General features: G+C 52.8%; 1 protein-coding gene across 5 annotated transcripts in view; it reads right to left on the reverse strand.

Annotated features, from left to right (window-relative positions):
• The window catches only part of LOC139240955 (tensin-2-like), a 344,077-nt gene that overhangs the window by 191,701 nt on the left and 137,709 nt on the right, over positions 1–14,667 (reverse strand). For all 5 annotated transcript variants that reach the window (XM_070869537.1, XM_070869535.1, XM_070869540.1 and 2 more), the window contains exon 2: positions 5,360–5,474. In XM_070869537.1, coding sequence (XP_070725638.1) covers positions 5,360–5,474 — 115 coding nt within the window. The remainder of the gene's footprint in view (positions 1–5,359; positions 5,475–14,667) is intronic.

The raw sequence follows: 14,667 nt of genomic DNA on the forward strand, positions 1-14,667 counted from the left end.
TTTCACTTTCTAAATTCAACAAACCACGGTAAAACAATGAATGTCTGCATTTGATGTATGTGTGTAAACTCTCCCTACTGAATCTTAGGCTCAGCCAAGTACAACAGTCCCTGGATTTGAAAAGGGGGTTTTGATGGTGGCAGAGTGCACTGGAGCTCAAATACACAGTGCCTTTTAAAAAATTCTCATCCTCGTGTCCAAATGCCTCGCCCCTCCCTATCTCTGTAACTTCCTTCACCCCCACAATCCTCCAAGATCTCTGTGCTCCTTTAATTCTGGCCTCTTGCGCATCCCTGATTTTCATCGCTCCACCATTAGTGGCCGTGTCTTCAGCTGCCTGGGTCCTAAGCTCTGAAATTCCCTCTCTAAAGCTCTCCGCTTCTTTCTTCCTTTAAGACCCTCCGTAAAACCTACCTCTGACCAAGCTTGTGGTCACCTGCCCTAATATCTCATGAGGCTCGGTGTCAAATTCTGTTGATAATCGCTCCTGTGAAGTAATTACTACGCTAAAGGCGCTATATAAATGCAAGGTATTGTTGCTGTTGTTGACTGAGTGATGGGGCCTAGCCTCGCACCCATGCTTCCCTGCCCTGTGGGTTTGTAACCCCAGCCAGGCTGTTGCTGGGAAGCGCTAAACAGAGGCCAACATTTTTTTTAGAAAATCCGACAGAGAGTTGTGCATCTCTGAGCCAGCAGAGGAAAATTTGAAAGCAAGTGACCCATGGACACTGCCCATCATAGTTGCTGCCTGGCCTGGAGAGGATGGCCTGAAAGGCAATGGCCAAAGAGGAGCTCATACTCTTAACATAAAGAAAGAACGTGTATTTATATAGCATCTTTCACAACCTCAGGCTATCACAAAGTGCTTTACAGCCAATAAAGTACTTTTGGAGTGTAGTCACTGTTGTAATGTGGGAAACGCGGCAGCTAATTTGCGCACAGCAAGCTCCCACACACAGCAATGTGATGATGACCAGATAATCTATTTTAGTGATTTTGATTGAAGGATAAATATTGGCCCCAGGACACTGGGGATAACTCCCTGCTCTTCTTCAAAATAGTGCCGGGGATTTTTTAACATTCACCTGAGAGAACAGATGGGGCCTCGGTTTAACGTATTATCCGAAAGATGGCACCTCCGACAGTGCGGCGCTCCCTCAGTACTGCCCCTCCGACAGTGCAGCACTCCCTCAGTACCGCCCCTCCGACAGTGCGGCATTCCCTCAGTACCGCCCCTGCGACAGTGCGGCGCTCCCTCAGTACTGCCCCTCTGACAGTGCGGCACTCCCTCAGTAGTGCCCCTGCGACACTCCCTCAGTACTGCCCCTCCGACAGTGCGGTGCTCCCTCAGTACTGCCCCTGCGACACTCCCTCAGTACTGCCCCTCCGACAGTGCGGGGCTCCCTCAGTACTGCCCCACCGACAGTGAGGTGCTCCCTCAGTACTGCCCCTCCGACAGTGCGGTGCTCCCTCAGTACTGCCCATCCGACAGTGCGGCGCTCCCTCAGTACTGCCCCTCCGACAGTGCGGAGCTCCCTCAGCACTACCCCTCCGACAGTGCGGCACTCCCTCAGTACTGCCCCTCCGACAGTGCGGCTCTCCCTCAGTACTGCCCCTCCGACAGTGCGGCACTCCCTCAGCATTGCCCCTCCGACAGTGCGGCACTCCCTGAGTACAGCCCCTCCGACAGTGCAGCGCTCCCTCAGTACTGCCCCTCCGACAGTGCGGCGCTCCCTCAGTATCGCCCCTCCGACAGTGCGGCACTCCCTCAGTATCGCCCCTCCGACAGTGCGGCGCTCCCTCAGTATCGCCCCTCCGACAGTGCGGCGCTCCCTCAGTATCGCCCCTCCGACAGTGCGGCGCTCCCTCAGTACCGGCCCTCCGACACAGCGGCACTCCCTCAGCACTGCCCCTCCGACAGTGCAGCTCTCCCTCAGTACTGCGCCTCCGACAGTGCGGCGCTCCGTCAGTACTGCCCCCCCGACAGTGCGGCGCTCCCTCAGTATTGCCCCTCCGACAGTGCGGCACTCCCTCAGCATTGCCCCTCCGACAGTGCGGCACTCCCTCAGCATTGCCCCTCCGACAGTGCGGCGCTCCCTCAGTATCGACCCTCCGACAGTGCGGCACTCCCTCAGCATTGCCCCTCCGACAGTGCGGCACTCCCTCAGTATCGCACATCCGACAGCGCGGGGCTCCCTCAGTACTGCCCCACCGACAGTGAGGTGCTCCCTCAGTACTGCCCCTCCGACAGTGCGGTGCTCCGTCAGTACTGCCCCTCCGACAGTGCGGCGCTCCCTCAGTACTGCCCCTCCGACAGTGCGGCGCTCCCTCAGTATCGCCCCTCCGACAGTGCGGCTCTCCCTCAGCATTGCCCCTCCGACAGTGCGGCGCTCTCTCAGTATCGCCCCTCCGACAGTGCGGCACTCCCTCAGTATCGCCCCTCCGACAGTGCGGCACTCCCTGAGTACAGCCCCTCCGACAGTGCGGCGCTCCCTCAGTACTGCCCCTCCGACAGTGCGGCGCTCCCTCAGAATCGCCCCTCCGACAGTGCGGCACTCCCTCAGCATTGCCCCTCCGACAGTGCGGCGGTCCCTCAGTACCGCCCCTCCGACAGTGCGGCTCTCCCTCAGTATCGCCCCTCCGACAGTGCGGCGCTCCCTCAGTATCGCCCCTCCGACAGTGCTGCGCTCCCTCAGTATCGCCCCTCCGACACAGCGGCACTCCCTCAGTACTGCCCCTCCGACAGTGCAGCTCTCCCTCAGTACTGCCCCTCCGACAGTGCGGCGCTCCGTCAGTACTGCCCCCCCGACAGTGCGGCGCTCCCTCAGCATTGCCCCTCCGACAGTGCGGCACTCCCTCAGTATCGCCCCTCCGACAGCGCGGGGCTCCCTCAGTACTGCCCCACCGACAGTGAGGTGCTCCCTCAGTACTGCCCCTCCGACAGTGCGGTGCTCCGTCAGTACTGCCCCTCCGACAGTGCGGCGCTCCCTCAGTACTGCCCCTCCGACAGTGCGGTGCTCCGTCAGTACTGCCCCTCCGACAGTGCGGTGCTCCCTCAGTACTGCCCCTCTGACAGTGCGGCGCTCCCTCAGTACTGCCCCTCCGACAGTGCGGCGCTCCCTCAGTACTGCCCCTCCGACAGTGCAGCTCTCCCTCAGTACTGCCCCTCCGACAGTGCGGTGCTCCCTCAGTACTGACCCTCCGACAGTGCGGCGCTCCCTCAGTACTGCCCCTCCGACAGTGCGGTGCTCCCTCAGTACTGCCCCTCCGACAGTGCGGGCTCAGTCAGTACTGCCCCTCCGACAGTGCGGCGCTCCCTCAGTACTGCCCCTCCGACAGTGCGGCGCTCCCTCAGTACTGCCCCTCCGACAGTGCGGCGCTCCCTCAGTGCTGCCCCTCCGACAGTGCGGCGCTCCCTCAGTACTGCCCCTCCGACAGTGCGGCGCTCCCTCAGTACTGCCCCTCCGACAGTGCGGCGCTCCCTCAGTACTGCCTCTCCGACAGTGCGGCGCTCCCTCAGTACCGCCCCTCCGACAGTGCGTCGCTCCCTCAGTATCGCCCCTCCGACAGTGCGGCGCTCCCTCAGTATCGCCCCTCCGACAGTGCGGCGCTCCCTCAGTATCGCCCCTCCGACAGTGCGGCGCTCCCTCAGTACCGCCCCTCCGACAGTGCGGCGCTCCCTCAGTACAGCCCCTCCGACAGTGCGGAGCTCCCTCAGTACTGACCCTCCGACAGTGCAGCGCTCCCTCAGTACTGCCCCTCCGACAGTGCGGCGCTCCCTCAGTACTGCCCCTCCGACAGTGCGGCGCTCCGTCAGTACTGCCCCTCCGACAGTGCGGCGCTCCCTCAGTACTGCCCCTCCGACAGTGCGGCGCTCCCTCAGTACTGCCCCTCCGACAGTGCGGCGCTCCCTCAGCATCGCCCCTCCGACAGTGCGGCGCTCCCTCAGTACCGCCCCTCCGACAGTGCGGCGCTCCCTCAGTACCGCCCCTCCGACAGTGCGGCGCTCCCTCAGTACTGCCCCTCCGACAGTGCGGCGCTCCCTCAGTGCTGCTCCTCCGACAGTGCGGCGCTCCCTCAGTACTGCCCCTCCGACAGTGCGGCGCTCCCTCAGTACTGCCCCTCCGACAGTGCGGCGCTCCCTCAGTACTGCCCCTCCGACAGTGCGGCGCTCCCTCAGTGCTGCTCCTCCGACAGTGCGGCGCTCCCTCAGTACTGCCCCTCCGACAGTGCGGCGCTCCCTCAGTACTGCCCCTCCGACAGTGCGGGGCTCCCTCAGTACCGTCCCTCCGACAGTGCGGCGCTCCCTCAGTACTGCCCCTCCGACAGTGCAGCACTCCCTCAGTACCGCCCCTCCGACAGTGCGGCATTCCCTCAGTACCGCCCCTGCGACAGTGCGGCACTCCCTCAGTAGTGCCCCTGCGACACTCCCTCAGTACTGCCCCTCCGACACTGCGGTGCTCCCTCAGTACTGCCCCTGCGACACTCCCTCAGTACTGCCCCTCCGACAGTGCGGGGCTCCCTCAGTACTGCCCCTCCGACAGTGCGGTGCTCCGTCAGTACTGCCCCTCCGACAGTGCTGCACTCCCTCAGTACTGCCCCTCCGACAGTGCGGCGCTCCCTCAGTACTGCCCCTCCGACAGTGCGGCACTCCCTCAGCATTGCCCCTCCGACAGTGCAGCTCTCCCTCAGTACTGCCCCTCCGACAGTGCGGGGCTCCCTCAGTACCGTCCCTCCGACAGTGCGGCGCTCCCTCAGTACTGCCCCTCCGACAGTGCGGCGCTCCCTCAGTATCGCCCCTCCGACAGTGCGGCACTCCCTCAGTACGGCCCCTCCGACAGTGCGGCGCTCCCTCAGTACTGCCCCTCCGACAGTGCGGCACTCCCTCAGCATTGCCCCTCCGACAGTGCGGCGCTCCCTCAGTACTGCCCCTCCGACAGTGCGGCGCTCCCTCAGTACTGCCCCTCCGACAGTGCGGCGCTCCCTCAGTACTGCCCCTCCGACAGTGCGGCGCTCCCTCAGTACTGCCCCTCCGACAGTGCGGCACTCCCTCAGTACTGCCCCTCCGACAGTGCGGCGCTCCCTCAGTACGGCACCCCGACAGTGCGGCACTCCCTCAGTACTGCCCCTCCGACAGTGCGGCGCTCCCTCAGTACTGCCCCTCCGACAGTGCGGCGCTCCCTCAGTACTAAGGGGGCAGACGGGGCCTTGGCTTAACGTCACATCCAAAAGACGGCTGACACCAGTGAGAAAAGTGAGGCGGAGTCAGACATTGATAGACTCTTTCCTCTCAGAAAACCGGTTTGAAGTTTCGATGTTTAATAGGAATTCTATTCTCCATCTACGGGGCCTTACTTACCACGACATAAGATCCCCGGTGATGTGATCGGCTGCTTGCATACTGCACAGTGCTTCTTCTTCTTAAATGCTTTCTCCTTAAAGCTGTGAGTACTCGGGGGATCGACCTTACCAGGCTGTAAAACAGAAAAGAGACATGTGAATTCGTACCAGCCTCACCTTCAATTGTTTACCTCAATTAACTTTATTGACATGAGGTCAAAGGTTAGTGAACACCACTTGTCTACACAGCATCTCTGGTCCCTATCTCACTGATGCTCTGTAATGAGCGCACATCATTTCTGAGTTTTGGTTATTTATTCTGTTTCTAGTTTAATTTAAAGATGGCCTGTAGTGATTTTGAAGGAATCGTGTGTGAAAATGCGATGCGTCACCAGGATATCAAACACCAGAGATTCAAATAATCGACTTTCTGACCAATAGTGTAAGCCATGGCTCAGTGGGTAACACTCTTGCCTCTGAGACAGAAGGTCGTGGGTTCAACTCCCACTCCAAGGGCTCGAGTACACAAATCCAGGCTGACACTCCAGTGCGGTACTGAGGGAGGGCTGCACTGTCGGAGGTGCTGTCTTTCAGATGAGACGTTAAACCGAGGCCCCATCTGCTCTCAGGTGGATGTAAAATATCTCATGGCACTATTTTGAAGAACAGCAGGGGAGTTCTCCCCGGTGTCCTGGCCAATATTTATCCCTCAATCAACATAACAAAAACAGATTATCCGGTCATTATCACATTGCTGTTTGTGAGTGCTGGCTGCGCACAAAATGGCTGCCGCGTTTCCTACATTACAACAGTGACTACACTCCAAAGGTACTTCATTGGCTGTAAAGCGGTTTCAGACATCCTGAAAGGTGCTGTATAAATGCAAGTCTTTCTTTAACTGTGACACAAATCTCACTGTCATGTATTTACCAAGGTTATGAAAACACTTCCGTAATCATTTTACTGGGGTGACAAAGCTCCTTTAAACAATGTTATTTCCATATCTCGCAATAATCAGAATGTCAAAACCCGCCCAATTTTGCCAGTGCCGGAGACAGATTTTTACCCCGAGGTCTACAACTACAGAGAGAGCACGCGAGAGAGTACTTGACAGATACAGAAAGAGAGAGAGAGGGACAGATACAAAGAGAGCACAAGAAACACAGGTGTTGAGACAGTGAGAGTGCCGGAGGCAGGGAGTGAGAGAGACAGACAGAGAGAGAAATACAGAACTACAGAGAGTGAAGGAGTCTGCTGGAGATACAAAGACAGAGAGGGAGGAAGACTCAGATCCAGAGAGAAAGTCAAGATACAGGGAAAGAGGCAGAAAGAGAGAAGGCCCCAAAAAAATGAGGTGGCAAACAAACTGCAAGAAGTGTAAAGAGAAACAGGGACAACTGCAGGCAGAATATATGGATTTATTCATGCAGTCGGTTTCATCGTACAACGACTGGGGTCTAGTTAGCTCTGAGTAAAACAAGAACTTGTCCACGAGCACAGCTTTTCTCAATTTAAGACATGGTTTTCTGGTGCCAATCCCTGATCCATTGAGGGAGGGTGTGGGGAGCCCTTGTGCATCATAACTTGCTTGGCCAGCTCGGGAAGGCTTTATAATCATTTCCACAGCGTGAGATCTCCGTGACGTGTTACGGACCAAACTCTCAGTCTGATATTAATGCAGACCTTCATATGGCCAAAACTGACAATAAAGGCTGAGTAATGCATCCCACTTGTCATTTGGCGCAGTAGGATTTTTAACAGGAATGTTGGGTCTCGTTGGGGCTCATGTTGTTATTTGCATGTACTCTGTTTAAATAGAATTTCTTCTTAAAGCGAGCGACATTAGACCTGAACGATGGAGTTCTTTCCTATTTTAGTCACGTGGGCGGGGCAATGTTCCCACTAATCTGCGTGGCAGGTCTGGAGGTCCCGCACAGGCCGCTCACCAGCTTTTATGTGGGAGAAACCGCGCATTCGCGAAAATTTGAATGGACTGCCCAGCCACTTAAAGGGACCGCTCACCCCCCCAAAAAATAAGCGAGGGTGGGGGGGGGTGAATCTCCGCAGAGGTTCTCCCGCTCGACCACCGTTACTTCGACAGAAGAGCCAGGAAAACTCAGAGAAAACGGAGCACACACCGTTTGTCTGGGGTCTGCCCTGCTCTTCCGCCAAAATGACAGCAGGGTGAAGACGCCTTTACTACAGTCTCAGAATAAGGGGTCAGCCATTTAGGACTGAAGAGAAACTTCTTCACTCAGAGGGTTGTGAATCTTCGTAATTCTCTACCCCAGAGGGCTGTGGAGGCTGGGTCATTGAATATATTTCTGACAGAGATCGAGATTTTTGGAGTCTAGGGGAATCAAGGGATATGGGGATCAGGTGGGAAAGTGGAGTTGAGGTTGAAGATCTGCCATGATCTTAGTGAATGGCGGACCAGGCTTGAGGGGCCGTATGGCCTACTCCTGCTCCTATTTCTTATGTTCTTAATACTGGAGCAAGCCTACCCCTAACTTCAACGGAAATGAAAATGGGGAGGGGTTAAAACAGACTACCAACTCACTATCGCCCGTTTTACACTGTTGCACTAAGTCAAGATCTATCCCAGTTCCGATTTTAACTCCAGGCAGATTCCCCACTCAGGCCGGAGTTAAAATTCCAGTCGGGTCGCAATGATGTCATCGGGCCACAACATGCCCATGTAAAGAAGGATCCTGTTGGCTCCGGGCACATGTCCTTGCTGCCTGCTCAGGAGAGCAGGTTAAAATCGCAGATGTTGCGATCATGGCGGCTTTTGGACAGGCGAGAGCCAGGGCGATTTTAATTGTCCTCCCGCCAGATTTCTGCTGAGTGAGTCGGGTTAAAACCGGCCACCAAATGTCTCTGAATAAGAGACAAGAGACCAGAAGTTACAAAAACAAAGCCAAAACAAACAGATTAAAGCCTCAGTTAAAATAGCAGACAGGGGCATGTCACATGAATGCATTAAGCATTCATCTATTAAATCAGCAAAGTCATTCCTGGGCCAATAGTCAAACTCCAGTGGAAATTCAATAACACGTTAGCCCTCACCCATTACACTGAAGTGCATCGGGACCCTTTGTATTCTCTGGCGTGAAGGCCTGAGGCTTCCATTGCACTCGAGGTACCGAGCCCGCCTCAATGGGGTCAAGACAGCAAGCACAAAGGTCATGGAGTTCCTGAACACATTTTAATTGAACAGGCTCACCATCATGTGACTGAAGCCTCCAAACAGTGCTCGCATCAGCAGTGCTCTGTGGCGACCATATTATCGGGCCTGTACAGTTCTTTTACTGACAGTTTCATGAGACAGAGTAAATAATGGCAGAGTTACGAACATACGAACAATGGCAGACAGGTAAAGAACCTCTGGTCCATCCAGTATGTCCCACACAATTGTGATACCTTGTGTATCACAATTACATTGGATATACAACACAGAAACGGGCCATTTGACCCAACCAGTCCATGCCGACGTTTATGCTCCACTTGAGCCTCCTCCCGTCTTTCCACATCTAAATCTATCAGCATAACCCTCTATTCCCTTCTCCCTCATATGCTTGTCCAGCCTCCCCTTAAATGCATCGATACTATTTGCTTCGAGTTCCACATTCTCACCACTCTCTGGGTAAAGAAGTTTCTTCTGAATTCCCCATTGGATTTCTTGGTGACGATCTTATATTGATGGCCTCTAGTTTGCTCTTCCCCACAAGTGGGAACATTCTCTCTGTATCCACTCTATCAAAACCTTTCATAATTTTAAAGACCTCGATTAGGTCACCCCTCAGCCTTCTCTTTCAAGAGAAAAGAGACCCAGCCTGTTCATCCTTTCCTGATATGAATACCCTCGCATTTCTGGTATCATCCTTGTAAATCTTCTCTGCACCCTCTCCAGTGCCTCTATATCCTTTCCATGTACACTCTCCACCCCCACTCAAAACCATGTGATGTCCTGGGAAAGGCGAAAAACCAGATTAAAAACCCAGGCCAATTTGGGGAATCTGGGAAATTCCTCCCCGACTCATCTCGGCGATCGAATATAGTCCAGGAGATCACTCTGGGCCTGAATTCGCTGCAGTATTTCATAGCTATGTGCGGCACTGACACCATTACTAACTCTGGTGACTCAGTGAAACCCTTTTACGATCACACCACTGACTGTCACATCGTTTAAAGGACCTGATTCCCTTCCATATATAATCACATTAGCTGTGGCTCAGTGGGTAGCACAGTCGCCTCGGAGTCAGAAGGTTGTGGGTTCAAGTCCCACTCCAAGGACATGAGCACTTAAACTCCAGTGCAGTGCTGCACTGTCGGAGGTGCTATCTTTTGGATGAGACGTTAAGCCGAGGCCACGTCTGCTCTCTCAGGTGGACGTAAAAGATCCCATGGCACTATTTTAAAGAAGAGCAGGGGAGTTCTCCCCGGTGTCCTGGGGACAATATTTATCCCTCAATCAACATCACTAAAAAACAGATTATCTGGTCATTATCACATTGCTGTGTGTGTGAGCTTGCTGTGCGCAGGTTGAGCTACCGCGTTTCCCACATTACAACAGTGACTATACTCCAAAAGTACTTCATTGGCTGTAAAGCACTTTGGGACGCCCGGCACTATGGAAATGCAAGTCTTTCTTTGTTAATGAATGATCAAAGAAGTCTTTCCCCCAACCCGAATCAAAGGTCCTTACTTAATTGACAGTACTTTTGAAACCAATTGGATTAAATTTTGAACCTTAGTGCAGAAATGTTCCTGCAGGCCTTTGGAGAGTCATCCGGACTCAAGTTATGCGAACCCTTGGCCTGTGGTTTGGAGCAAAATTGAATGAGCAATTGAAACGTGCATGTTCAGCACTCAGGGAGTGCAAAAGTTGCACGGAATTCCACAACCTTGTTTATGCCAAAAGACTCTGCAAACTCTGTACTCCCGACCATGTGACTATCTTACTTCCGTTCCGATAAGGAGGAAAGGCTAGAATTAAGAATTGGCTGCTAATTCGGGCAGTAATACATAGGAAGCAGAGGATGAAGTGGCATAAAATGTACAAGCTCTTATTTCCCATGTACAAACCATATCGCCGAAGGTTTTACTGTGCTGAAGGACTCCTATTGTTCCACCATCCTGCAGTCTGCATGACTGACTCTCAGGTCACTCCCACTAACTTGCTGCACTTTCAGCGTCCTGTTCAATCCACATTGGACCGGAGTTGGACTTACAAGGACATTCTGGAGCAGGCAAGCCTTAACCCTTTGAGTACTTAAGAGACTTTAAGCTTGTGAAAACAGGCATCTCTTTTAAGAGAAAAAAAAATTAGAAACATCATTTTTTTTATATATTTGTAATCATGAATATAATTAAAAATGCGCTAAAGGTTGTAAAGGGCAGCAGAAAGCAGACAGCTCCAACAACACTCGAGAAGCTCGACACCATCCAGGACAAAGCAGCCCACTTGATCGGCATCCCATCCACCACCTTCAACATTCCCTCCCTCCACCACCGGCGCACCGTGGCTGCAGTGTGTACCATCTACAAGATGCACTGCAGCAACTCGCCAAGGCTTCTTCGGCATCACCTCCCAAACTCGTGTCCTTGACCGCCTAGAAGGACAAGGGCAGAAGGCGCATGGGAACACCACCTCCCCATCAGTCCAAGTTCCCCTCCAAGTCACACACCATCCTGACTTGGAAATATATTGGCCATTCCTTCATCGTCGCTGGGTCACAATTCACCACACGGATTGCAGCGGTTCAAGAAACATAGAAAATAGGTGCAGGAGTAGGCCATTCGGCCTTTTGAGCCTGCACCACCATTCAATGAGTTCATGGCTGAACATGCAACTTCAGTACCCCATTCCTGCTTTCTCGCCATACCCCTTGATCCCCTTAGTAGTAAGGACTACATCTAACTCCTTTTTGAACATATTTAGTGAATTGGCCTCAACAACTTTCTGTGGTAGAGAAGGCAGTTCACCGACATCTTCTCAAGGGGCAATTAGGGATGGGCAATAAATGATGGCCTTGCCAGCGACGCCCACATTCCATGAACTAATAAATAAAATGGAATCTGAAGGTTCTGATGACATAACCTACTTTGCCCAGGTACAATAGATTATTAAAATGAAATGAACAGGTACATAAAAGAATCAAAAAGACTAATGGAATGCTGGCCTTTATATCTCGAGGGCTAGATTAGAAGAGGGTAGAAGTTATGCTGCAGCTGTACAAAGCCCTGGTTAGACCACACCTGGAGCACTGTGAGCAGTTCTGGGCACCACACCTTAGGAGGGATATATTGGCCTTGGAGGGAGTGCAGCGTAGGTTTACCAGAATGATACCCGGACTCCAAGGGTTAAGTTACAAGGAGAGATTACACAAACTAGGGTCGTATTCCCTAGAATTTAGAAGGTTAAGGGGTGATCTGATCGAAGTTTTCAGGATAAAAACTATTTCTGCTGGTTGTGTGTCTTGGACTTGGGGGGCCTAGTCTAAAAATTAGAGCCAGACCTTTCAGGAGTGAAATTAGGAAACGCTTCTTTACACAAAGGGTAGTGGAAGTTTGGAACTCTATTCCGCAAACGGCAATTGATGCTGGATCAATTGCTAATTTTAAATCGGAGATTGCTAGCTTTCTATCAACCAAAGGTATTGAGTGATTATGGGCCAAAGACGGGTATATGGAGTTAGGTCGCAGATCAGCCGTGATCTCATTAAGTGGCGGAGCAGGCACGAGGGGCTGAATGGCCTCCTCTGTTCCTAATGTAACAGACTCGATGGGCTGAATAGCCTCCTCCTGTTCTAATGTAACAGGCTCGAGGGGCTGAATGGCCTCCTCCTGTTCCTAATGTAACAGGCTCGAGCGGTTGAATGGCCTCCTCCTGTTCCTAATGTAACAGGCTTGAGGGGCTCAATGGCCTCCTCCTGTTCCTAATGTAACAGGCTCAAGGGGCTGAATGGCCTCCTCCTGTTCCTAATGTAACAGGCTCAAGGGGCTGAATGGCCTCCTCCTGTTCCTAATGTAACAGGCTCGAGGGGCTGAATGGGCCTCCTCCTGTTCCTAATGTAACAGGCTCGAGGGGCTGAATGGCCTCCTCCTGTTCCTAATGTAACAGGCTCAAGGGGCTGAACGGCCTCCTCCTGTTCCGAATGTAACAGGCTCGAGGGGCTGAATGGCCTCCTCCTGTTCCTAATGTAACAGGCTCGAGGGGCTGAATGGCCTCCTGTTCCTATGTTTGTGCTTTCCATTCACAGTCCATGACTTCAGAGCCTCTTGATTCAATTACTGCCTGGAGTCTGACCGCCAGCAATCGAACTCTGGATACATTCATGATGCGAAACAGAATAGCAAATTATGGATAACAGAACAAAATTAGTCTGATCTAATTGTATTAATTTCGGTTCATTAAGTTCAAAGCCAAAAAATTAGTGTCAAATGGCATGATTTTAAAAATGATTGGACCCGCATATACTGTCATTCTTATTTATAGCCCAGCCTTGCAATCAAAGTATTAACTGTACTGAATGAACAGGAAGATAGCTTCAAGAAAACCAGCCAGTCTACACGACGACGTATTCTAGTAGGAATTCTGATCTGGGAAATGTATGTGGGAGCGCATAATGCTCTCACACTGGATTCCTGCTTTGGGTTAACGCCTGTTCCGGTAAACCTCTCCGATCGGAATTTCTACGCTTTATGATTCAACGGCCTAGAAATTCGTCTCGGGGTGTGGCGGTTCCATTGCAGTCCATGGCGCTGAATCTCAGGAGCTGCGTATAACGGGCAGCCAATCCGACACTGGCGTTTTGCGCCACCGCACGCGACGAATTTCTAGCCCGTTTTTATAAATGCTGCTGGATGTTTTGAAGGACTGCAGGAAGATAGTCTTTAATGCATTGGTGTGGCAAGGTATGGGATAGGATGCTGCCTCTTGGGAGCTGTCAGTTAATTTGATTTGCTCAGCATCTCCTGAATAGGAAATGGTTTTCAGGTCGTGACCAAATGGACACCAAGCAGATGTACAACAGGAAAGAGACTGCTCGCAGTCTGTTATTGTAAAGGCTTGGGTATTAACATCTTGCAAAATGACTTGGTGATATCCAGGCCAAAATTTGGCAAGTACACGTTGGTGGCAAGAACCTCACCCTCTGCCCGCGCATGTTGGAAAATGGCGGGCATGTTGCCAATGCATACCCTCACTTTATCAACTCCAGAATGGATATTTTTGGAAGGAAAGAAAGAAGGAAAGAAAGAAAGACCATCAAACATCCCAAAGCGCTTTACAGCCAATGAAGTACTTTTGGAGTGTAGTCACTGTTGTAATGTAGGAAATGCAGCAGTCAATTTGCGCACAGCAAGCTCCCACAAACAGCAATGTGATAATGACCAGATAATCTGTTTTTGTTATGTTGATTGAGGGATAAATATTGGCCAGGACACCAGAGATAACTCCCCTGCTCTTCTTCGAAATAGTGTCACGAGATCCTTTACATCCACCTGAGAGAGTAGACGAGGCCTCGGTTTAACATCTCATCCAAAAGACGGCACCTCCGACAGTGTAGCGCTCCCTCAGTACTGCCCCTCCGATAGTGGGACGCTCCCTCAGTACTGTCCCTCCGACAGTGCGGCGCTCCCTCAGTACTGCCCCTCCGACAGTGCGGCGCTCCCTCAGTACTGCCCCTCCGACAGTGCGGCGCTCCCTCAGCACCGCCCCTCCGACAGTGGGGTGCTCCCTCAGTACTGCCCCTCCGACAGTGTGGCGCTCCCTCAGCACTGCCCCTCCGACAGTGGGGTGCTCCCTCAGTACCGCCCCTCCGACAGTGCGGCGCTCCCTCAGCACTGCACTGAAGTATCAGCCTGGATTTTTGTGCTAAAGTCTCTGGTGTGGGACTTGAATCCACAACCTACTGCTTTTGAATCATTTAAAGAATGAAATTTTCATACTGAAGGTTTGACATTGTTTAAAAGGGGGTCTAATACGGCTGCCACAATAGTTCCTTTGTTAAAAGCACTGCCCAATATGGAAGTGGGCCACATAGAGCTGTATCGTGCCAGGTTCGATCCCCAGCCTGTGACGAGTAGAGCGAGTTACAATTGGTCTCACTGAGCTACGGAGGGCGAGGGAAAAAAACAACCAGGGCTGCTGCTCTTGATTGCGATCCAACGGCTGCTGGAAAATGCACACGTGTGGAGATTGAGAGTGGGCAGGATCAGGCTAATCTCACATCCCACCCCCGCCCCCGAGCTCAAGCAGCCGTCAGACATCCGCCGCCTCGGCTCACGCATGAACAATGGCCATTTGGGCGAGGCATTCCT

Source organism: Pristiophorus japonicus, chromosome X, assembly GCF_044704955.1.
Source record: "Pristiophorus japonicus isolate sPriJap1 chromosome X, sPriJap1.hap1, whole genome shotgun sequence".
Classification (NCBI taxonomy): Eukaryota; Metazoa; Chordata; class Chondrichthyes; family Pristiophoridae; genus Pristiophorus; species Pristiophorus japonicus.